Source organism: Callorhinus ursinus, unplaced genomic scaffold (genome assembly GCF_003265705.2).
Source record: "Callorhinus ursinus isolate GAN/ISIS: 27379988/994484 unplaced genomic scaffold, GSC_fseal_2.0 scaffold68, whole genome shotgun sequence".
In the NCBI taxonomy this organism is placed as follows: Eukaryota; Metazoa; Chordata; class Mammalia; order Carnivora; family Otariidae; genus Callorhinus; species Callorhinus ursinus.
This window is the reverse complement of record NW_027397130.1, coordinates 3,229,940-3,253,437: the sequence shown is the minus strand read 5'-3', so window position 1 is coordinate 3,253,437 and position 23,498 is coordinate 3,229,940. Positions and strand designations below refer to the sequence as shown.

Below are 23,498 nucleotides of genomic sequence, written 5' to 3'. Positions count from 1 at the left end.
TACTTGCCTTCCGGAGGACTTTTCGGGGATGTTAACTACAGTCCGACATGGATGTAGCCTTCTCAGAAGAATTGCATACGTGGCACTTAGTTATCGGCTCCTTCTGACTCCCCCCTACAAAACTGTTTACTTTGCATAGGCCCCTTCCCCTGTGCCCTGACCTTGGCTAGTAAGGCATTGTCTAGCCATTCCTGGAAAAGACCTGATGATAAACTCAGTTGCAAAACAAATACTAGTGTTTTAGCAAAAGGGGGTAGAGACAGCTGATGACTCAGCCAAAGGAGAGAACTGTTTACGCTACAACTTTTAGAAGGCTCTGTAATCAGGGGTGGGAGCGGTGAGGCGTGCACTCCCCATCCTATGGGGTTATCGTGTGTGTGCGCACATGTGCGAGAATGCAATGGCATGATGGCAAACTGGGTTTTTGAGGCCATAGTAATGGGAATAAAATGAGACCTTCTCCCAGATCATGAAAACAACAACAACAACAACAACAACAAAAAGGTAACAGAAAATAATAAATAAAACAAGATGCCTTCGGATGCAAAAGAGTGGAGCTGGATCCCTACCTTACACCATATACAAAAATTATCTCAAAGCGGATCAAAGTTCTCAATATAAGGGCTAACAGTACAAAATTCTTAGCAAAAAGTATGGCTGTAAATCATCATGACCTTGTATCAGGCGGCTGTTTCCTAGGTGTGACACCAAACCCCAAGTACCACAAGGGAAAATAGATAAATCAGACACTGCCAAAATTTAAAATTCTGGACTTCAAAGGACATGACTGAGAAAGTGAAGGGACAGCACAGAATGGGAGAAAATATTTGTAAATCATAGATCTGATAAGGGACTTATATCCAGAGTACATTAAGAACTCTTGCAACTCAATGATTTAAAAAAAAAAACAAATTAAAAAATAGGCAAAGGGTCTCAATAAACATTTCTCAAAGAAGACTGACAAATGACCCATAAGCCCCTGAAAAGATGCTCAGTATCATTAGCCACCAGGGAAATGCAAGTCAAAACCGCAGTGAGATACAACTTCACAACCAACAGGACGGCTGTCATCAAAACGACAAATGTTGGCAAGGATGGAGAGAGGCTGTCACCCTCAGACACGGCTGGCAGGAATGTAAAATGGTGCAGCCACTTTGGAAAACAGTCTTGTGCTTCTGCAGAATATTAAGCATAGAGCTACAGGTGACCCAGCGATTCCAATTCTAGGTGTATCCCCAAAAGAAAAGAAAACATTGTGGATGAATGTCCTTGGCAGCATTATTCATAATAAAAAAAGCGGAAACAATCCAAATGTCCATCAGGTGATGAATAAATGAATAAAATGTGGTCTGTCTGTACGATAGAACAGTACTCAGCTCTAAAGAAAGTAGCGACACCTGCTATAGCCCGGATGAACCTCAAACACATGAAGCCAAATGAAAGCAGTCAGTCACAAAAGACCACTTATTATATGGTTCCACTTATGTGAAATGTTCTGACCAGCAAATCCATAAAGACAGAAAGTAGATTAAAGGTTTCCAGGGGCTGAGGTTTGGGGGAAGGGAGTGAGTGCTAACAGGGACAAGGTTTCCTTTTTGGAGTGATGAAAATGTTCTAAAATTGATGGTAGGGGTGGTCATGTGACTGGGTGAATATACTAAAACCATGGACTGCACACACGAAATGGGCAAATTGTATGTTTTGTAAATTATATCTCAGTAGTTACAAACACACACGTGCACACACACACACACACACACACACACACACACACAGACTAGAACGCCTTGCCCTTCTCTGTTGAGGCCTGGGGAGTCCTGGAGCTCCAGACAGGCGACCTTCAGAGCCAGGCTCATTATTCTGGGCATGGATCAGGAGGGGGTCAGGGTCCAGGGTTCATTGAGGTGGGATGGGATTGTCAGGCTTAGTTCTTCCAAGAGCATTACTTAACAAGCATTTTGGAACCAACTGTTGGATGAGATCACACAAACGCAGGAGGCTGACTCAGGTGCCAAGGGAAGCAGTCCACAAGGAACAGCTAATTGAGGACCATGTTCTCTCTGATGTCCCCACACAGCTGGAGTAGGGCTTGGAGAGGCGTAGCGACCTCAGATGCCCTACATCAGCTGGCCCTGGTAACCAGCTCCTCCTAGGGCAGAATGGAGCAGAGCCCATTTCTCTTTATGCAGATGGTCAGGCGAGGACAAGAAATTTCCAATTTAGAGATTTTCACAAATAAGAGTAGAAGTCTGTATACTCTAGATAACTCGGAAACCTCCCTGCCGAAAGATAAGAAAACGTTCCAAAGGTTTAACTGAGATAGGCACCAAGTGAGCCGTCCATTCGGTCTGAGATCCTCCTTACTAAAAATATCCAACCAGTGTGTATTGCATGCTTGCCGTGCGGGGGTCGGGGGGGGTTGGATGGGAAACTCACAGCAGCATTATCACAATCAAGCATTACAACAGCTACGCTTGCTACATTTGAGGAGATAAAGGTAAGACAGAATTGTGGCAGAGAACTTGAAACTAATACTAATTAATACTAATAAATCAAAAGGAACGTCCAGAAGTGAGAAACAGAAGAAGAGACACGAAGGGCTCTGTGGCGGAGCATGCCAGCATGTTGTACAGAGTTGAAGGGAAAAATCAGTGACTTGGAAGATTAAATCAGAAGAAGATATTCAGAAAGGAGCATGGAGAGATGAAGGGAGGGGAAATACAGAATGGAGAACATATCTGCATGGGGGGGACGGTGAGAAAGCCCAACGTGAGGGTGGCTGGTGTGCCAGATTTGAGAAGAAAGCGGCTGAGAATTTCACCCGATGGATGAAAATCACAAAGACACAGACTCGAGAAACTCGGTGAATCCCCAGCGGCATGAATGACAGCAAGGGCGCGCCCAGCACAGACACAGTGGGGAAACTGTTACAAACCAAAGACAAAGAGGAAAGCTCAACCACAGGGGAATGTTTTCTTTCCCAGGAGCACTAATGAGCCTGACAGCTGACCTCTGGACAGAAGGAGTGCAAGCCGAGTGAGAGGGGAAGGGCACATTGGAAGGACTGAAAAGTCATAGTTGTTGATCTAAAGTTCCATTCCCAATGACAGTATAAAAAATCAAGACAGTTTCAAGCAAAAAAACTTGGGAGCCATCGACAATGGCAAAGCTGCACAAAATGAATGTGATCCCAGAGGGAAGGTCAGAAACACAGACTTGAAAGACAAAATGGTAAATTGGGTGGTAATTCTAAACAAACAGTGCCTGTATATATACAAAATATGTCTTGGGGGCACCTGGGTGGCTCAGTCGGTTAAGTGTCTGCCTTTGGCTCAGGTCATGATCTCAGGGTCCTGGGATCGAGCCCCTGCTTGATCGCTGAGCGTGAAGCCTGCTTAAGATTTTCCCTCCCCCTCTGCCCTTCCCCACCCTGCTCATGCATGTGTGCGCGCCTTCTGTCTTGCTCTCTCTCTAAAAGAAAAAACCAACCAAACAAACCCACAAAACTATCACATCAGACAAAGTAGACAATAATGCATGAAGCATTACTAGAAACAAAGGTGGTCATTTCACGATGATTGCTCAGTCAATTCACCAGGAAGAGAGAAGGTAAATTTAAAATCTACACGTACCTAATAACACAGCCTCTAAATATGTAAAGGCAAATGAACAGGAAAGAACAAATGCAGAATCATAGTGGGAAATATTAATACACCCCTCTCAGTAACTGATAGAATAATCACATTCTTTTTTTTCCCTAAGATTTAGTTATTTATTCGAGAGAGAGAGAGAGAGAGTGTGTGTGTGTGTGTGTGCAAGCACGGGAATGGGCAGAGGGAGAGGGAGAGGATCTCAAGCAAACTCTGTGCTTAGTGCAGAGCTGGACTGGGGCTCGATCCCATGACCCTGGGATCATGACCTGAGCCCCAATCAGGAGTCGGACGCTCAAATGACTGAGCCACCCAGGTGCCCTTAGAATAATAGTATTCTTTAAAAAAATCAATAAATAGAGGATTTGAGAAATATGATAAGAAAATCTAACTTAATGGTCATTTTTAGAACACCAACTGCAAAATACATGTTTTCAGGTGCACGTGGCCTATTTTTTAAAAAATTGACCCGGTTTTAGCCATAAAGCAAGTTCTACTTTCGAAGGACTGAATCATACAGAGTATTTTCTCTGCATATATTCAGTTATATACTCAAATATATAATTCAGTGATGCTAAAAATCAATGACAAAAAGCAAATTAGGGCACCCCCCTATGTTTGGGAGTTAGGAAATATACTTTGAAATAACCCATGGATTAAAAAACAAATCACAAGAAAGTTAGAAGATATTTTGAAATTAATTAAAATAAAAAAAACCCCACGATGTAGCAAAACCTGTGGGCTATACTAAAGCCATGTTTAATGTGCTGCCTTCACTCAAGCATCAGAGATGAAGAAAGGCTGAAAATCAATGAAACGGGCGTTCACTTAAAGAACTTAGGGTAAGAGCATCAAATTAACCCCAAGAAAGTAAGAGGAAGAAAACAACAAAGATAAAAGGAAAAAGCAATGAAATAGGAAGAGAAACAAAAGAAACATCACTCCAGATGCTGCAGACACGGAAAACAGGACATGAATTTGAGGGACGACATTATGGTAACGCATCTGGAAAATGAGATGAAATGAGCACTCTCCTGTTTCCAAAAAACCCATCACCCGATAGTGATGCAGGAGGAAAGGGAAGATCTGAAGTCTTAAAAGAATCAAATAGACTCTGTAATTAAAAAGCTTTTAAAAGAATCAACTTGTGGGCTCAGATTGTTTTATGAATAAACTTTTACCAAATGTTTGTGGACAAGCAAGCTTAATCTCCCAGAAGGGAGAAAAGGGCATATTCCCCACCTTGTTTCAGGAGATGATCATAATGTTGATGGCAGCACCCAGGAGAGCACTGTGGGAGGGGGGAGTGCGGGCAGGTCCCTCGCTCAAACAGAGGAGGGAGAATCTGCATCAGCCCCCGAAGCCCGCAGTAGGAGGGAAGATGACTTGTCACGAGCAAAGTGGGTTTATTGTGGGAAGACAGGCTTGGATAACATCGTAAGGTCAATGTGTTTTATCACATTAACAGGGACTTACAGTGAACGTGTTTGATGAGACCCAATGTCCATTCAGGATAGAAGAGTCTTGGTAAACCTGCTATTGGCAAGGAGTTCCCTTGCTTAATAAAGCCCACCTTCGGAAAAACTGACAAACACGTAACTCCAGGTGAAGTGTGGAAAGTTCTCTCTGGAGACCTGGGGCAAGGCCTGGACTCCGCGAGGACACTTATTTGGCATTGCTTTGGAAGTCTCGGCCAGTGGGGTAAGGAAGGGAAAGTCAATGCAAGATGTGAGGATTTAGAAAAGGAGGAAATAAAATTGCCATTATTCGCAGTTGATGAGTTACACAGAAAATCCAAAAGAATGTGCAGGTTAATTAGCAGTTGATAGATGTAGGGTCGATATACAAAACCGCTGTAGCAGCAACAAACAGAAAATGAAATTTGAAAACAAACACTGGAGTTGTTATCATTTGTCCCATAATAAACCACTTAAAACACTCAATATCTTAAACAGACCCACAACTCATTATTTCTCATGACTCTGGAGGGTGGCTGGGTGCTTCTTTCTGCTGGCCTTGCTGGGCTCCCTCTCTGGGTCTGCTGTGGGGTTGGGGCAGCTGGACGACGTCGGGCTCACGTGCACGGTTGGTGCCCGTGGGGTTCTTTCTCCACGTTGTCCTCCATCCCTTCTTTACAGCACGGTGCTCTCAGCAGAGGGGGCCACAGGGGCAGGGGCAGAAGCTGCACGACCTCCTGAGACCTAGACTCACAAGTCCCACCCCAGCTACTTTGGCCATATTCCACCAGTCAGCCCAGAGAAGTGGATAATAGACTCCATCCTTTGTTGGGAGGAGGGGAAGAGAATTTGCAGCCATATCTAACCCATCAGAGATGCCACTTACATGTGTCCTTTACCTACTGGGGTAAATCTAACAGCAGGCGTGTAGGATGTTTGTATGGAGCACTACAGAATATCATTCAGATGATATAAAATCTAAATCTGTGGACGGTGTGTTGGTTCTTGCCCTCCAAGAAGCAAACACCAAGGCAGGACTGGATGGGCATGAGATTTATAATTATAAAAGTCTATAGTCAGGAAAAGCCAGATGGAAGAGATGCATAGGGCAGAGGATGTGGGAAGGTTCCATGTGCTCTCCGGAGAGGGGGTGGGGTGGGGGGGCTGGGGGGGAGGTGTGCCCCCTCCCAGCACCTCCATGGGCTCACCAACCCTGAAGCTCTCCCAACCCGGGAGCTCAGAATTTGTACAGAGGCTTCAGTGAATAGGCATGGTTGATTAAATCATTGGCCCGTGGTGATGAACTCAGTGTCAGTCCCCTTCCCCTCCCAGGAGGTGGTGGGGGTGGTCCCAAAAGTTCCAACCCTCTCATTGAGGTTGGTTCCAGGTCAAACCAGCCCCCAGGCTTAGGGGCTTTCCAAAAGTCTGGGAAGCCCGGCTCCCTGACATGAACTCTGGTGTGGCTGAAAGGGGCTTATTATGATTAATAAAAGACACCTTTTTGACTCTTATCACTTAGGAAATTCCAAGGGTTTAGGAGCACTGTGCCAGAAATGAAGGCCAAATATACGTTTCTTTTTAAAGATTTTATTTATTTATTTGAGAGAAGAGAGAGAGAGCGAGTGGGGAGGGGGAGGGGCAGAGGGAGAAGCAGGTTCCCCACTGAGCAGGGAGGCCAACAGGGGCTTGATCCCAGGACCCCAAGATCATGACCTGAGCTGAAGGCAGACACTTCACCAACTGAGCCACCCAGGTGTCCCCCAAATACACATTTCTTATTATGAAATCACAACATCACAGAGAACCCAAACAGATTCAAGCATGTATGGACACTGATTTTCCAAAAAGGAGCCCTGCAGAGCACTGGATGAAGGGCAGTCTTTCCAAAAACCACAGACTGACTGGAGATCTATATGATAAAAAATAAATTGAGCCCTCCTCCCTCACGTCATAAACAAAAATGAATCCAGCTGCAGATCTGAAGGTCAAAGGCAAAACAGTAGCACTTCTAGAAAATAACCGGACGGAGCATTCCACCTGGTCATGCCTTTGGGGTAGGGAAATACATTTTGAAAAAGACACGAAAGTACTAATCATAACAGACAAGACTGATGAGTTCTGCTGCAGCAAAATCAAGGGCCGTTCTGGATGGCGCAGAGAGGAGCTAACAGGATTTGTGAAGTATTTAGAACTTGATGGAAATGTCGGTGCTGCCTATGGAAACCCGTGGGACGCGGCGTAAGGCATTCTCGGGGAGACATGCGTTCCCCTGCTGCATTTATATGAAAACAAGAAGGATTTACAAATAAGTGAACCAAACTGTCCACTTTTGAAACAGGAAAAGAACAACAGAATAAATCCAAAGACAATAAAAGGAAAGAAAATAAAAGCTAGAGGTTAGGGAAACAGAAAACAAACCAAAAAATAGGACAAACCTAAGTGCCAGTGTTTTGAAAAGACTAATAAAATAGACAGTCCTTTCGCAAAAAGCGGCAAGGAAAAAAAAAAGACACAAATAAACAACACTGGAATTAAAGAGAGGGCATAACCAAGAGATTAAAAACTATGATCAGGAAGGACTTAATACCCCACATCTGAAAACCTTAATGAAACAGACACTTTTCTAGGAAAACATTTATTAGCAAAACCGGCCCAGGAAGAAAGAAAAATCTGAACGGGCCAAAAAACAAAAAAGGGAGATGATATGTTAAAGACCTACCTCCAAAGGCATCTGGAAGTCATATGTCTGCAAAATACACACACCCCACCACTAAATGTGACAATTATTAGCTAAAAATGTAGGAGAACATCTTCCTGACCTTAAAGCTGGGACAGCCCTCCTCAATAGGAGAAATCAGCCAAGTCATAAAACAATGTTAATAATTTGACCATCTCGGATCTGAAATGCCAATCCTACGAGATACCTTGAAAGAGTTCAAAAGAAACACAGCACATAGGGCACCCGGGTCACTCAGTTGGTTAAGCATCTGCCCTGGGCTCAGGTCATGATCCCAGGGTCCTGGGATGGGGCCCCACATCAGGCTCCCTGCTCAGGGGGGGACCCTGCTTCTCCCTCTCCTCTGCTCCTCTCTCTCTGCTTGTGCTCTCTCTCTCAAATAAATTAATAAAATCTTTTTTTTTAAAGGTATGCAGCACACGTATTTGCTCCGTTTACACGTATACAAAGCAAAGTGTAAGTATGTGGGACATGTGGGACATGTGATACACTCCCCCACATCAGTAAGGAAAAAATCCCAGCAGAAATGGGCAATGACTCCAACAAGATAGTCTCAGGCAGAAGGATTCATTTCCAAATGGCTGGCCAGCATTAGAAAAGCTGTGCAGCCTCACATTAAAACAGCCAATTATGTGCGCCCATCAGGTGAGCCAAAGATCCGGAAGTTAGCCAATACCAGTGCCGAGAGAGGCGTGCGGCGACGCAGACGTCCCCCGTGCGGGGAAGAGCGTCAATGTGAGAGCCCCTTTGGACCAGCTCCTTAGGGGCTGACTGTTGAGTCTGGAAATGTGCGCGGGATTACTGTTAGCAACTCCTGTGTTTGTATCTGAAAAAGAAAAAAAGCACAAAAACCAAAAACCCTCTGGGTGCCCAAGAAGGTTCATGCGAAGACATTCATTTTAACATTTAAAAAACGAAAGCGAACACAAGCTTGCCATGGAAATGTCCACTGATGGGTAGCGGGGTAAGCACATGCTGGTGCGTTGAAGAGGCAACGTATTTAACAACAGCAAAAATGAACGTGTTAAAGCCACCTAAATCAGCATGGCTCGATTTAAAAAATATGGTGGGATGGGGGAAGCAAGATACGGAGTAATCTGTACAGCATGATACTATTTTTATAAGCCACACACCATGTTCCAGGTGCATACATGTGTGTGAAAGGATTTACAACATCTGGAAGGATACAGGCCCAACTGATGAAAACGGTGAAACACAGGGGCATTTCTGAGGGACAGAAGGCAGGGAAACCAGCAGGGCGGTGGGTTAAAAGGAACATTAGCTTTATCTGCAGCACTCTACATTTCCAGAAGGAGAAAATGCAGGTAATGTGCGTGCAGGGACTGGGCGAGGGCAGGCGCCCCACGTATGCCACTTTATTGTCACACAGTGAGCGCGAGTCCACGGATGGAGCCACACAGGCAGGCCGTGTGCAGGGGAGCACGTCCTGGATTTTATCTGGAAATCTTACAAGGTTAAGGGTTTAGAGGGCCCAGCCAGATCTCAGAGGGGACTGGAGCCCCAGCAGGGACCAATGTGACCTCAAGGCAGACGTGCGGGCCTCCAGGCTCATCCTGATCCCCACGGAGACCAGGAGCCACAAGGGTCTGCCAGGAAGGCAGCAAGCAGGAGCCAACACACAGGCCACAAGACCCACTCTTCCCGGTCCCCCTAGACCAGAGGCCAATGCTGTGCAGACGAACAGAAAAGAGAGAGCCGGGCATATTTTTCCCCCCAGAGACTGAGCATTACCTAAGGGCTGTTTAGTATATCTCTATGAACTATGTTTTGATTGTTAGGATGAAAAGTTTATTTATGTAATCAGGAAGCTGCAGGTAAGCACTTGCGAAGAGCTGGTTAAGTACAGGACAAATCAAGACTTTACAGCTTGTGGGCTCACCTGATCACAGCTGGAGTGAGCTTCGTGGCCCTGCTCCCCCTTCTCCTGGCCAACCTCCCAGGGCTTTGCACTCTCTGTCCTCCCCGTGGACCGCTGTCTCCTGCTCTAGCTCATATTCCACAGCCTTAGTCATCACCCCACGCTTGGGGTTTATGGAAGCTTGGGGCCTCACAAAGTTCAAAGTCTGCAACCATAGTAAAGAGGCCACTCAACTTGGCTTGGGCAGCAGCTGCAGCCCAGCGCTGGACACTCCCAGCTACACAAAGGGTTTCGGTGGCGGGGGAAGGAGAGCCTCAGGCTGGCCCAAGCTTGGCCCTGTGGGCCCCAGCCCTGCATCTGGCCTCCTTGGACTTCCTGCTTCTGAAAGGGGATGTCAACCACCTCTATTCTGACCTCATTCTGTACTTTCTAATTGATTAAATTCTTCCTTGAAGCTTATCTCTTAACTCTGGCAAAAGACCCTTAACTTTGGCAAAGTATCCCTATTCCGAGGTGGGAACCTAAACTACCCCCTTAAGCCACAAACACTGCCCTGAGCCCGCAAGACCCCGCGTGATTGACCCCAAGACAATGATCAACCTGACGTTCACTGCCCACCAGCACGCACCCACCCACCTTTGTCCCACACTGTCCTTATATAAACCCAGAAGTGTTTTCAGCACTTTGGAGACAGTCTTTGAGATGCTGTCTTCCCGCTGCTGGCCTCACTGAAATAAATTCCTTTCTCGTTTCCCCACCACTCGTGTCTCTGCCTTTGGATTTTGCCAACGGTGAGAGGCCGAGCCTGGTCTGTTTGGGACCCCGGGAGCCAGGTGCTCGTACACCATTGGGCCCCAGCTATACTTCTCTTCCCTGCTCAGGCCCCCTTCCTCCACATTTACTGTGAACTGTACCCAGCTGGGAACTGGGACATCTGTGAGATGCTTTCAGGCCCTGTGAGCCTGGGGACCCTGCAGTTATTGCACAGCGCAGATTTGGGGTGTAGAAAAAAAAATCCGTGCCTCAGTGGAACACGATGCATCGTCTACCATACGTCCTTTCTGCTGTTATGTGACTCCAGGCTCTGTCTCTTTTACCGCGTGCAGATGGTCTCTCTAGGGGATCAGTGATCTCCCCACCCCCACCCTGCAGAAAAGCTAGTTCTGCCTCAACTTAGATATTCATTTCAATGCCCCTCATCTATAAACAGGTCTCCTTTTCTATTTTCTTTGAACCGGTTCTAACATCCGTCTGACAGCTTCGCTGATTAAGGAGTAGAGTAAGTCTTTATCTCTTGTCCGTATTTACCTCCGACTGAGAATTAGGATTTCACCTCCTCCTGAAAATTATCTTTGAGCAGGGTTAGACGAACCGAGCTCAGATCTAACTGCTACAGCTTACCGACTTTGTAACCCTCGCGACATTGCTCTTCCCCAAAAGGGGGCTGGCGGAGACGGACACACAGCTTCGGAACCCAGGGCGCCAGCGCAGCCGCGGCCCCGCCCCCGCCGCGGCCCCGCCCCCAGGCCTTCGTCCGACTACAAAGTCCCCGCCACCCCAGCCGAGCCCAGGGTGCGGACTGGTAGTCCGCGGGGCCGGACGGGGCGGGACGGCCGTACCGCGCAGTCCCTCCATTGGGTGGGGGGCGGGCCCGAGCCTGTGATTGGCCGGTGGCCGGAGGCGGGGACAGGTTCAGGCCTGCGATTGGCCGGCGGCGGCGGAGGGAGCGGCACCGTGATGGAGGCGGCTGGGCCGGTGACCCGGTCGGCGGCGCGTAAGAGGGCATCCAAGATCCCGGAGGAGCAGCGGGAGCGGCGGCCGGCGCGGCGGCGACCGCGGAGGAGGTGGGCCGGGAGCCTCAGCGTCCTCTCCCGTGAGACGGGGTGGTGATGCCCTCCGCCGCCGGCCGCGGGTCCACGCGGAGGGGGCCGGCTGGTGGCATTGGTGCCCTTGCAGCACCGGAAGGGGGTCGTGCCTGGAGCGGCAACATCTGAACTGGGTCTTTAGGGAGCATGTGGCGAACGGGAGGAAGGGTGTTCCAGTCGGAGGAACGGAGTGGGCAAAAGCTCAGAGGCACGAGAGGGGTGGACGCGTCCTTCCGAGCCCATGCTTGGTTCCTTGTTGGGGCATTTGCGCACCCGCGGGGAGGTTAGCAGCACCCCTATGGCCTTCTTGGAAACAGCATCCCTAGCTTTGTTTTAAACCCTAAAGAGTGAGACCAGGGCTGTTTGAGACTGGACAGGGATGGCAAAGGAGTGGCCGCCGGCTGGTGGGGAAGACGTTTGCTTTTGGAGGAGAATGTTGAGATGGCTCGCTCCCTCCTGAGGGAGGAATAACAGGTGGCAAAGGTTATCTGGTACCTACTGACGGTGTTCTGATAGGTGCTGGAGCAGGGGAGCTGAAGGATAGAGAAATCATGAAGGAAGGGGGAAGAGCAGGGTGCAGAACGGAATTCTAAAGGAAGCATTTTCCATAGTGCTTGCGCTTTCATGAGACTTGAATGTCTCATCCCCTCCACCCACCCAGGTAGTTTCAAGGTCCCCTAGGAAAGTTATGAGGAAGTGGCCGTGGATGTGGGGAGACTTAGAGAATTTCCACTTTGAAGCCCGTGGCCAATAAACGGCAGCTGCAGTGTCTGCTCACGTTCTAATGATAATAATTGCTTTGGAAAGAAAGCTAATTTGGATTTATCCAGGGTTTTCCAACTCTGTGTGCCAAAGGTTAGAATCCTCCACGACAGCTGGGGAGTTAGCGTGGGTTCCACAGAACACATCCACGGAAACGTGGACCGGGGAGAAAGCCTGGCCCTGCTCTCTTAGGCCCTGAAACTCTAGTTCTGTGAGTTTTCTGGCCCCTTGGCCATAGCAGAACCTGTGGACAATGTGAAGTCTGACTTTGGTCTCTGCAGGGTGACATCTGGGGGGCTGGTACAGGGGGCTAGGTGTATTTAGAAGAGAGGAGAAGCCGTTGTGTGTCCAGGCGGAGGGTCCTAACACAGGCTGCTGCAGGAAGATCAGCGCCCACTAGTCCCTCTGGTTTGATGGGTATTTCCATAGTTTGCTTTCACAATGTAAGTCCGAGAATAGCAACCCCTCCTCCACATGTCTAGATGGGGCCTAGTCCATTTGCTTGTCAGTGTTCTTTTTCTTCATGCTTTTACTTGAAAAAAAAATTTTTTTTTTTTTACCTTCCTCATTGCTTAGAATTCAGGAGCAAGAAGAAGCCGTCTTTCGTGAAGTGGTCAGTTTTACCCCGGATCCTTTGCCAGGTGAGACGGACTGAGGCTCTGAACACTGTCTCCGGGTTCACTCCTGGGGCTTCGGGGCAGGCCCGGCCCTTCCTGGTCTCGTTTTTCTCTCTCAGTTATTGTCAGAGCGTCTCTGGGGATCCCATACTTTCCATCGGTTCCTCATTGTTCCCTCCTCTGACCAGCTAGATATTATGACAAGGACACCACCAAACCCATCAGTTTTTACTTCTCTTCGCTGGAGGAACTCTTGGCATGGACACCCGACATGGAGGACAGCTTCAATGTGGCCTCGGAGCCCTCTGAGTGTCGGCAGCCCCCGCTGAGCAGCCAGAGGCCCCGCACCCTCCTGTGCCATGACATGATGGGCGGGTATCTGGATGACAAGTGAGGCTTCGTGAGGACATGGCCCGAAGTTAATTCTACTGCCTGTTTTCCTCGCCTGGGACGGGGATGGGGGGGAAGAAGGCGGGAGAGTGAGAGCCGAGTGGCGGAGAGCCCTGAGGCGGAGACAAGCCTCTGGACCGGACCGCCCCGTAAGAGGACATGGGTCAGGTGAAAGCTGGGGCCTCGGGCACAGCCCTGACACCATTTGCTTCCGGGGACTGCGTGCCCTTGAAATCTGGTAGGCGGGGCGGGTACAGCAGCAGGCACCCCCTTCACAATCCTGGGCCCAGAGCTGTGCTCCTCACCCGACCCCTTCAGCTCTGACTCCATCCTCGGCCCGTCGGCTCCGGATGCCCAGCTGTGGCACTCCCGTGTCCCTCCCAGCCAGGGGACACTTCCTCCAGAGTGGCTGCGTGGTCCGCTCAGACGTGTTAAAAGCCCATAAAACAGTCTCGGATGGGATGATAGAAGGGAAGGTTTAGTTGGAGTCGGTCACCAAGGGACAGGCAGAGGCAGGTGGCGACATCTCGGGTGCAGCTCGTGGCTGTCAGCGCAGCCTTACGTGCACGGAGACGGTCCTGGGGAAACTGCTCAGGGGGCGGTGCGGGGACACCAGGCACCTGGAGTTTTTGCATGAGCCCTGCGCCTTCTCTTTTCTCCTTTGTCTGTTGAGGCTGACAACGCTCAGCCGCTCAGCCGTCGGGTCCAGTGGTGACTGCCTGCCCGTCTTGGTGAAGATGTTTCCCTTAAGACCTCCTGATCTCAGGGCCAAGGTGCAGTCCTGCTTCTGGCTCCACCCGGTGTCTACGCCGCGCCGAGTGCGTAGCGAGCTTCTGTTTGTGTCGCCGGCCAGGACTGAAGAGAAGCTTCCCCGGGGTCCCCGTGTCCTGGGTCCCGACTGCTCTGTGTCTCGCGCAGGTTTATTCAGGGCTCCACGGCGCACAACCCCTACTGTTTCTACCACTGGCAGTCCATCGACATCTTTGTGTACTTCAGCCACCACACCGTGACTATCCCCCCCGTGGGCTGGACCAATGCTGCACATCGGCATGGGGTCTGCGTGCTGGGTGAGACCCCGGGGCTTGCCTCCCTCCCACTCGTGAGCACACCTGCCAGATGACCCGGTAACAAAAAGGCCTTTGTCTGCTTCTGAGGGAGTAGGGCTCCTCACCTGGGGCTGCCTTGATAGGTTAGGATAGGAAAGGCAAACTTCTGGAAGGGACCAGGCCACTTGGTCACTGTCATAACCAAGACAATGCAGCCATAAACAACAGGCGAACAGCCGGGCTGTGTTTATGAAATAGGTGGTGGGTGGACGTGGCCCACGGGCCACAGGTGGCCAGTCCATGGGTGCGGTGGTTGCTTCTCAAGCTTGCTTTCCCCGCACCTGAACCATTTATCGGCCTGTTTAGCATTGACTGCTGGGCTCGGCCCACGGGGCGTTTGACTTCCCAGAGACCCGGGACGGCCGAGCATGTGAACGTGTAACAAGCTTGCAGGCCAGGCTACTGTGCTGTTGCAGGAACCACACTTTGCTGACTGCTGAGTTCGCCTGACCTCGTTTCTCTCCGTCCTGGCAGGGACTTTCATCACCGAGTGGAAAGAAGGTGGGCAGCTGTGTGAAGCCTTTCTGGCCGGGGACGAGCGCTCGTACCGAGCCGTGGCTGATCAGCTGGTCCTCATCGCCCAGTTCTTCCGTTTCGATGGCTGGCTGATCAACATCGAGAACTCTCTGAGTGTGAGCATAGCCTTCTCCTGGTGCTTGCCCGGCCCAGTCACCACGCACTGTCCTCGGCTCACCGTGGCCGGTTAGAGCCGGCCCAGACACCTGTGTCACTTCGCCGAGAGACAGAACCTTCTCCGGCACCGTGTCCAGAAACCTTGGTTGGCTGAGCTTTGCCTTGCTGCTCCTTCAGGGGGCCCCTTTCCTCCGGCCGCTTTGCTTGGGCTGCTCGTGCGCCTTCCCCGGGCACCACCCTCCCCTTTCATGGCGTTTCGTCTTTTCTTCATTGTTGTACCCGTGTCCTTCCTGCTTCAGAAACGAAGGACAGTTGGGGCCTCTGGGAGGCTCAGTCGGTTATGCATCCGACTCTTGATTTCGGCTCAGGTCATGGTCTCAGGGTCACGGGATCGAGCCCTGTGTCGGGCTCTGTGCTCAGCCGGGAGACTGCTTGGGATTCTCTTCTCAAAAGTAAATAAAATCTTTAAAGAAAAAAAGAAAGGAAGGATGGTGGGAGACATCTGGCTGGACCCTCCCCTCGGTGGCTGGGGGGTTGGGGGACTCCAGCGACCGTGGCTTTTTTGTTGTCTGTGTTTGCTTCGGAGGTTAAGCTTCCTCCTGTCTGTCCTGCCCTGGGCTCTTCTGACAGCAGACGTCGCTGGGCCTCACCGAGGGTCTGCTCTGTCCCTCCCCAGCTGGCTGCAGTGGGGAACATGCCCCACTTCCTCCGCCACCTGACGGCGCAGCTCCATCAGCGGGTGCCGGGGGGCTTGGTGCTGTGGTACGACAGCGTGGTGAGGAGCGGGCAGCTCACGTGGCAGGACGAACTCAACCAGCACAACCGGTGAGGGTGGCCCTCTGGGCAGAGCGGGCGGGGGCAGGGTCGGAGACACGGGCCACCGGCGGGGAGGACCGGCGCGCTGTCCTGGGCCGGCTGGGCCCCTGCCGTGCGGAGCAGGCTGCGGTCTGGTCCTGAAGGCAGCCCGTCTGGGGGTTAGGGTGGAGGCGAGCGGCGCAAGGGGAAGGAGGACGACGTCCAGGGCGGGCGGCCCCCCGGGCCCCTGCGTCCGGGCCTCATGGCCTGTCCTTGCTGCCTCGCAGGATCTTCTTCGACTCCTGTGACGGCTTCTTCACCAACTATAACTGGCGGGAGGAGCACCTGGAGCGGATGCTGGGGCAGGCCGGGGAGCGCCGAGCCGACGTGTACGTGGGAGTGGACGTGTTCGCCCGGGGCAACGTCGTGGGAGGCCAGTTCGACACGTACAAGGTGGGCGGCAGGCCGGGAGCTGGGGGCGGTGGCCTGCGTGCCTTCCGTGGCTTGGTTTTCTCATGGACCTTCCATTCCCATCTGCACTCAAGGGAAAGAGAGGCAACATTCTTCTCAGAGTGGGGAAGTTGAGGCCCGAGACACATGGGTGATGCCCCAAGGCCGGGCTGTGCCCTGAAACCCTAACTTCCAGCCCATTGCTGCAATCAGGTGCTGAAGGGTGCCGAGTGGGCGGTTTAAAGCATCGGGTGGGCTTGGGGAGCTCTGGCAGTGCATCTGTTCCCAGGCCGCTCAGGGCTAAGGACCTGGTAAAACAGCCAGTTTGGGGAATTGCTGGTTTAATAGTGAGTGAGATTTTTTCTGGCAAGGCAAGGCAAGTCACGTCGGCCGTGAGGAGAGACAGGGGCTTGCCGGCGCTGATGCATCTGGTGCAGGATAAGTAGGGAGTCCGCTCGTCTCCTGGGCCGTCAGCCCTGCCCCTTCCCCAGTGCCACGGGGATGCTCTTGCTCATTAATTAAGCTCTAAGTGAATAAATTAATCTAATAACTGAAGATTCTCTCCACCCGCTGTGAGTCTGATAACGTGATGAGAGGTACAGCGAGGGAGAGGCCCGTGCAGGCTGTGAGCCCCGCCCCCCCAAGCCCCCGGCCCGCTCACAGCCTTGCTTCCCACGGCTACGTGCTGAGGGGCTACTGGGGTTGAAGCCGCCCTCGGAGCTGGGAGGGAGGCCGCGGCAGCCAGGCTCTGCGTTCCCCCCTGACCACTGTCTCCCCAGTCGCTGGAGTTGATCCGGAAGCACGGATTCTCGGCGGCCCTCTTTGCCCCTGGCTGGGTGTACGAGTGTTTGGAGAAGAAGGATTTCTTCCAGAACCAGGACAAGTGAGTCCTGCCCGTTCCAGGCAGGGGCTTGGTGTTGGCCGGATGGGGGCTCTGGCAATTTCTCTGGTTTCCCGAGGTAGTTCAGGCCTTGCTCTCCGCGGACCTTTCCAGGGCACGTGGGGCGGGGATGAGGGGCTCAGCTTGAGAGAAGCCAGCCATCTTGGCTGCCTCCAGGTGGGAGGGCCCCAGCGACCTGTTAAACGGGAAGGGCAGAGGTTGGGGACCCCGGGGGACCACCCCCGCAGACCTGCATCTCCCACACACTCAGTGGGGTAGCTGCGCTCACTCTGGGAGGGATGCAGGGGCCTTGAGTTGCAAAGTGTGAGTTCGGGATCCCCCTGCCCCTTTCCCCGCAGGTTCTGGGCTTTGCTGGAACACTTCCTGCCCACACACAGCATCTGTTCTTTGCCCTTTGTCACTTCTTTCTGCCTGGGCATGGGGACGCGGAGAGTGTGCTACGGCCAGGTGCGTGGGCTTCCCGGGGGGGCCGCGTCACGGCACACGCGCGGCGCTCCCTCTCGCTCTTTGGTCTCACCTGGGAGAGGCGGGGGGTTGGGTGTGGGAGGGGTGGAGGCTGCACTGCTCCCCGGCCCCCGGCGCTCCCCAGCCCTCCCTCGTGTGGTCTCGTCCTCCAGGAGGAGGTGGTGGGTCCCTGGTACCACCCAAGCGCCCAGGAAATCCAGCCCCTGTTTGCAGAGCACAGTTTGGAAGGGGCCGGGCGGGGCTGGGTGAAGACGCACTGCTGCCTGGTGGACGCCTGGAACGGGGGCAGCTCCCTGCTTGTCCGCGGGCTGATTCCGCCCGACGTCGGACATGTGGCCGTGAGGTAGGGGGATGAGTGGGGGAGCTATCTGTGGGATCGTCCGCTTCCCCCTTGGCCCGTCCATCCCTCACAGGCGGGCAGCAGCGGCCGGGAGGACGGAGCACAGAGCCAAGGGGGTTCTGGTGAAAAGCACATAACCTACAGTTTACCGTCTTCAGCATTTTCGAGCGTGTGGTACAGTAGCGTTAACTATCTGCCCGTCATTGTGCCACCGGTTTCCAGAATGTTCTCCCCTGTCCCAGAGAACAGCTCCCACCCCCCCCCCAGCCACCACACTCCGCTGTTTCAGTGGGTCCAACGACTTCTGATACCTCTTATAAGTGGAGTCCTGTAGAATTTCCCGACCGAGACTTTTCAGTCATGGGAGGGTCCCCCCCAGCCCCGTGCTGCCGGACGCCCTGTTCCTGGTGGGCGAGCTTGGCGGGTATGACCCGGAGCCCGCGGGGCTTCTCAGCAGCTCCTGTGTGGCCGCTCATCCCAGGCCCTCCTCCGGCAGGTTATTCTCTCTGCAGGTCCCTGTGCCTCCCAAAATTTTCCTGTCCTTGGTATATAAGCTAGAAGGGCCTTCGGGTGTCGAGGTGGCGTTGGAGCTTACCACAGAGGACCCGGGCAGCTGCCACGTTGGTGGCATCCGGACACTGAATGGTGAGGGGGTAGGGCTCTGGCCTCCTGCAGGTGCCCTCTGTTGCTGGGGACGCCCTAGGGAAGAGGAGTCTAGAAAGTGCACCGGGCTCGGGGGGAGCTGGCGGCGGGGGCAGAGGACAGGTGCTATCCTCTGTGCTGCTGTGGGCCAGGCCCGGACAGCGAGACCCACCCGCCAGCTGAAGCCTCTGGCCCTCAGCCCCCACCGGGCAGCACGGTGTGCTGTGGGGACCGGGTCCCCGTGCCGCAGAGACTTGGGGAAATGCCACCTGCCAGCCATGGCATTGAGAGGGGGACATCTGTGGGGGCCTGGGGGGCTCTCTGCCTGTTCTCCCTGCCCCCGACACCACCGCAAGGCCTCAGCCTGTGTGGCCAGGCCATGAGTGCCTGGCGCAGCAGGGAGTCTAATGGCCTTTGGGGCTTCCCCCCCCCCCCCCCCCCCACACCCCGTTCAGTGGACACCTCCCTGTGTGGTTTCCTTTGGACTGTCTGCATTCTCAAGTCCCGGGTCTCCTCCCCCAGCAGGAACAAGCTCCAGGCACAGTCCTCGACCCCTCCGGGTGCCCCCCACCAAGCTGGCCAGATGGGTGGACCGCTGTGGCCAGCAGCTCCCGGGGGGCTGGGTCCAGCGGTGAGTGCCTTTTCTCCTGGGGGGGGGGTCTCCAGCAGGGGATGGCCACGTGGAGGGGCGGGGGCTTGAGTGAGGGGTCTTGGGTGAGAAGCCCCAGAACTGGAGGGATTGGAGGGGCCCTGGCCGACCCCCCTAGGATTCAGGCAGCCCCAGGGGGCGGGGGGCACAAACCCAGGAGGCTGCTGGCAGCGGTCATGGCCATGTCTTAGGTCCGGGGTTTCCCACCAGCCACAGGGTCCACTTTGGGGTGGACCTCCTTTCCAGTCACGGCTTGGGGCCTCTGAGCAGCCAGCCTCGAAGGTGCCGAGCGGAGGTGGGCTCCTTGTGACTGGCCCTCGTTGCCTTCCCTGTAGCTGCTACGAGGTGAGCCTGCGGGGCTGCCTCCTGCAAGACCTCTTCGTTAGCTTCGCGCGGGCTCCTGGCAGCCCAGAGGAGGCGAGCTTTGTCTGCCGTCTCGGGGAGATCCAGGTGAGGCATCTGGGCACGGGGGGGGGGGGGGGCAGAGTGTTCCCTCTGCTCAGAGGGCCAGTGGGGTGGGGGTGCTGGGGAGCGGGACTGTGCGGGGGCAGGCACCCCGGGCCTCCTGTGGGCTCTGGGACCGTGGCGAGCCTTCTTTCTTCTGCCAGGTGGTGGACGCCAATAGCCTGCTCGCCCCTCTGCCCCGGGTGCAGGCCGTCACTGTGTCCCGCGTGCGCTGGCAGCGGGCCACGTCCGAGGAGGAGGGCCCCCCTGCCCCGCTGCGGCTCAGCTGCACTCTGCACTGGTCCCACCTCCTCTCTCCCGTCCGATGCTTCCGGATCCGCTGCCGCATGGGGACTGGTGGTGGCGTTCCTGGCGGGGGGCCGCCGGGGCCAGAGAAGCCCACGCTCCTGGGCCTGGCCTTTGTCAACCAGTATCGGATAGCGGAGCTGCAGGTGGCGGCCATGGGGCCCAGCGGGGACGGGCATGTGGAGTTCCTGGTGGAGCCCGTCCCCAAGGAGGGGTTTCTGGTGCCGCAGGCCGAGTGGGGCAGGGCGGCCCTGGTCTACTCCATGCCCCGCACCTGAGCCAGCATTAAAGCATGGCATCTCCCCGCCTCGAGGCTCAGGCTGCTTCTGCGCCGGGGCCCCACGCGGTGTGCGGAAGCCCATGGGCGCCAGGAGCCCACGGGCTGGGGCTGTTGTGTGGTGGAGGCCGGTAACAGGAAAACCAAGAAGTCCCTTTGCTGGGTTGATAATTTTCTGAGGTTAATGAACTCTGTTCTGCCTAATCCCTGTCCGGAGTATAGATTCTCAGGTAAGAGTGACAGGATTTGGGAAAGCTAGTCCCATAAACTCCACGAAGGGTGTTTCCTAATAGGCCCCTAATAGGCCGAGAGAAGCTGATGCTCAACAGGCTTAAAGGGGACAGGAAGCCTCCGAGCAGGCCCAGGGGGCGATTCCCAGGCTGAGGGCAGAGGGTGGTGGGGGGCTGCAGGGGGCTGGGAGCCAGGGTGCACCTCCCCCCAGGCCAGGCGGGCCGCCCTAGTACAGCCCTTCCCGTTCGTGGCTCTGTTCCAGTCTTCTGTCCCGCAAGCAGGGCCCGTCTGTGGAGCCTTCCCGTCGGCCCCGTGCCCTGCTGGGTCTCTTCTGGGCTGTCGGTACTGGAGAGGCTTGCGTGGAGCCAGACTGTGAGCCTCTGCCTCTGCCTGCTGAGCGGGGCTACCCGGGCTTGCGGGGCAGGAAGCCGGCCAGGGCCCCGGGAGGCCCCCGGCTGCAGCCTGGCCCAGCCCTGCCGCGGGAGCCCTGGCCGGCGTTCCTTCGCGGCCTCCCGCCTCAGCCTCTCCCGGGGCGGGGGTGCTCTGAGGACCCTCCCCATTGGGCCTCCTTCCTCTCTGTTGTCTAGCACCTTCCTTCCCTCTGCCTGTGCCGAGGCTGGCCGGAGGCTCTGCGCAGGGAGGAGGGGAGGGGGTGAGTGAACCGGAGACGGCTCCTCCCGCCACACAGCTCCCCTGTTGACCCCTGGGCCACCGTGCTGGCCTCCTGGGGGTGGGCTCTCTGCACCCCGCAGCCTTGGGTGTCTGCCGTGTTGCCCAGCTCCTTTCCTGGGCCTGAGCCGTGTCCCTCGTTCTGGGGGGTCTCTTACCCCCGGGTCTCGTAGGGCCATCGATGGGGGCCACTTGCCCATTTCTCTGCCCTCCACCTGTGCTAGGTGATGTGGAGTGGTGCCAAGGGCCAAGACACTCCCAGCTGGGGGTCCCACCTATGGCCTCGGGTGCAAGCCCCGGCCACGGACTTGGTGGTACGCTGTAGGGAGGGGAGAGGCCACCAGGTGGCAGTGCAGCCACACCACCTCTGGCTGGCTGTCCAGAATTCGGGAATCAGAGCGCAGTCAGGTGGCCTGGGAAAACCCGGCCCGCAGGACAGCAAGGGGCGTGTCCCTCCAGGGCTGCCTCCATCTCCCTCCCCCTGGCCCGAGTGGCTCTTTCCCAGGGGGACAGAGGGACATTTTACTCTCCGTGTCCGGCACGTGGCCTAGCCAGCTGGCTCCCCAGTGGGGGATGCTTCTGCCCAGCAGAGGGGGGTAGCTTAAGCAGGAGAGGAGGACGCCTCTGCTGCCTAGCTGGGAAGCGCAGCACCCGGCACCCCCGACGGTCCCCGTGAACCCGGACGGCTCAGTAGGCTGGGGTGGGGGGGGCACCGGAGTCGCTGCCGCTTGGAGCTGTTCCATCATCGTGTTCTCGGTTTGGACCGTTGGTTTGCTTTGAGCCTCCTCTGTTTTGTACCCGGGGATCTGGCCTTGCTCCCTGTGCCCCCAGAGGCGGGAGTCGGGCGGGGCAGGGTGCCCTGGAGTGGGCTGCTCTCCAGTCTCGAAGCCTGTTGGCTTTAAGTGTCTGTGCCCCCAGTTTATGTCGAGAAGGAGGGAAACATTTGTAAGTGGCAATTACTTTCTTACAGTCTGGTGAACAGGCGATGAGAGGTGAGGGGCTCAGCAGAGCATGGCATGCGGCGGGGCCACCCACCCCCAGCTCCCCGAGAGCACCGTCCCCGTCCCACGGAGAGTAGAGGCTCGTGGGCAGGAAAATGAGTATGTTGGCATTTAAGCTTGCGCCCCTCTGGTGGGTGTAATCGCTCTGAAATAAATGAGGTGACGTGAAACATGAAGAGCTTGAGTTGGTGAGCGGCGTTGTGGACGGGCTGTGAACGTGGTCCCGGCCCAGCCCCTCAAGCCCAGGGCTTTGAGTCTCTTGGCTTGACTTTGGCTTTCCTTCCCAGTTCCGCTCCCTCCTCCGAGGGGCTGGTGGCGGGGCAGCTGCCCGCCACCGCAGCCTTGCAGGGATGGGGACCCGCGCCCGTGGGCTTACCTTGAAGCAGCCCCCCCACTCCCGCAAGGAACCAGGGCTCCGCCCGACCCACATCACAGGGTCAGTGCCCGGGCGTGGCTGGGATCTGAGGGCCCTCTCTGGGACGTCCCCAGCCCTGTCCCCTCTCCTGCCTGCACCCGGCAGGCCATAGCTGCTGGGCAGCACAACGACGTGAGGCCTGGCGGGCATCTGTGTGCAGTAGCCGCTGCTCAGCTGGGAAGGGGCCAGGGCGGTTGTCCACCCTGGAAGCCGCTGTGAGCTTCACAAGCCTTAGTGCCGCGCGGGGCAGGGCGAGAGGTGGCTTGTTTGGCTTGTTTTCGGTCGGGGTGGGGAAAGGAGTCTGGAGGATTGGGGCTGGCATCTCTTGCCCAGAAGGGTCTTCAGACTCCCCAGTGGGCACCCCGCAGAAGGCCGGCTGGATCCTGGGACAGGCTGTGGGTCCTGGGCCCACCCTGGCAGGTGCCCGGTGCTGCACCCCGCCCTCCACCCTCAGGGCCCCAGGGGCTGCCAGATCAAAAAGAGTTGTCCTGGTTTGAAGAAAGAAATCTTTATTAATAATCTTAATAATACTGTTGATTTGAATGGTCACACCTTGGAAGCATACAGAATGGTAAGAAAGGAAGCCTGGGGCCTGGCTGCAGTCCTGGGGGGGGGGGGGGCGGGGGGGGGGGGGCGGGGGGCGGAGCTGCCGCAAGAAAAGGGTCCGGAGCAGCAGGGGGCTCTGGACAGGAGGGGCCGGGCGGGCAGGGCGCTGTACAACAGGAATAGAAAAGGGGCTCGTTTCAGGAGCTTCAGGAGCTGATGCTGAATATATAAAGTGAGGTGTGGTTTTTTTTTTGTTTGTTTTTTTTTTTTT

The 23,498-nt window shown here is 54.8% G+C and overlaps 1 protein-coding gene and 1 long non-coding RNA gene across 4 annotated transcripts; one reads left to right on the top strand and one right to left on the bottom strand.

Moving 5' to 3' along the window:
- Positions 1-4,994: 4,994 nt before the first annotated feature.
- Positions 4,995-11,229, bottom strand: LOC112814339 (uncharacterized). Of its 2 annotated transcripts, none has more exons than XR_003205750.2 (3): positions 11,125-11,229; positions 9,745-9,928; positions 4,995-8,670 (listed from the first exon to the last, which is right to left on the bottom strand). It is a non-coding gene; the product is annotated as an uncharacterized lncRNA (long non-coding RNA). The 2 variants fall into 2 exon arrangements; XR_012376179.1 differs by having other exon boundaries at positions 11,032-11,204.
- Positions 11,230-11,361: 132 nt separating this feature from the next.
- On the top strand, positions 11,362-22,442 carry ENGASE (endo-beta-N-acetylglucosaminidase). 2 transcript variants are annotated; one of them, XM_025859920.2, is made up of 14 exons: positions 11,362-11,567; positions 12,927-12,991; positions 13,156-13,357; positions 14,276-14,424; positions 14,938-15,095; positions 15,773-15,921; positions 16,179-16,344; positions 17,121-17,224; positions 17,581-17,689; positions 17,860-18,050; positions 18,544-18,692; positions 19,212-19,320; positions 19,674-19,788; positions 19,947-22,442. In XM_025859920.2, exons 1-14 carry the CDS (start codon positions 11,461-11,463, stop codon positions 20,364-20,366), a joined length of 2,193 nt encoding a protein of 730 aa, XP_025715705.1. In that variant the 5' UTR covers positions 11,362-11,460; the 3' UTR covers positions 20,367-22,442. The 2 variants fall into 2 exon arrangements, with proteins under 2 accessions (XP_025715705.1, XP_025715706.1); XM_025859921.2 differs by lacking the exon at positions 11,362-11,567 and having other exon boundaries at positions 12,929-12,991; positions 13,160-13,357.
- The last annotated feature ends 1,056 nt before the right edge of the window (positions 22,443-23,498 follow it).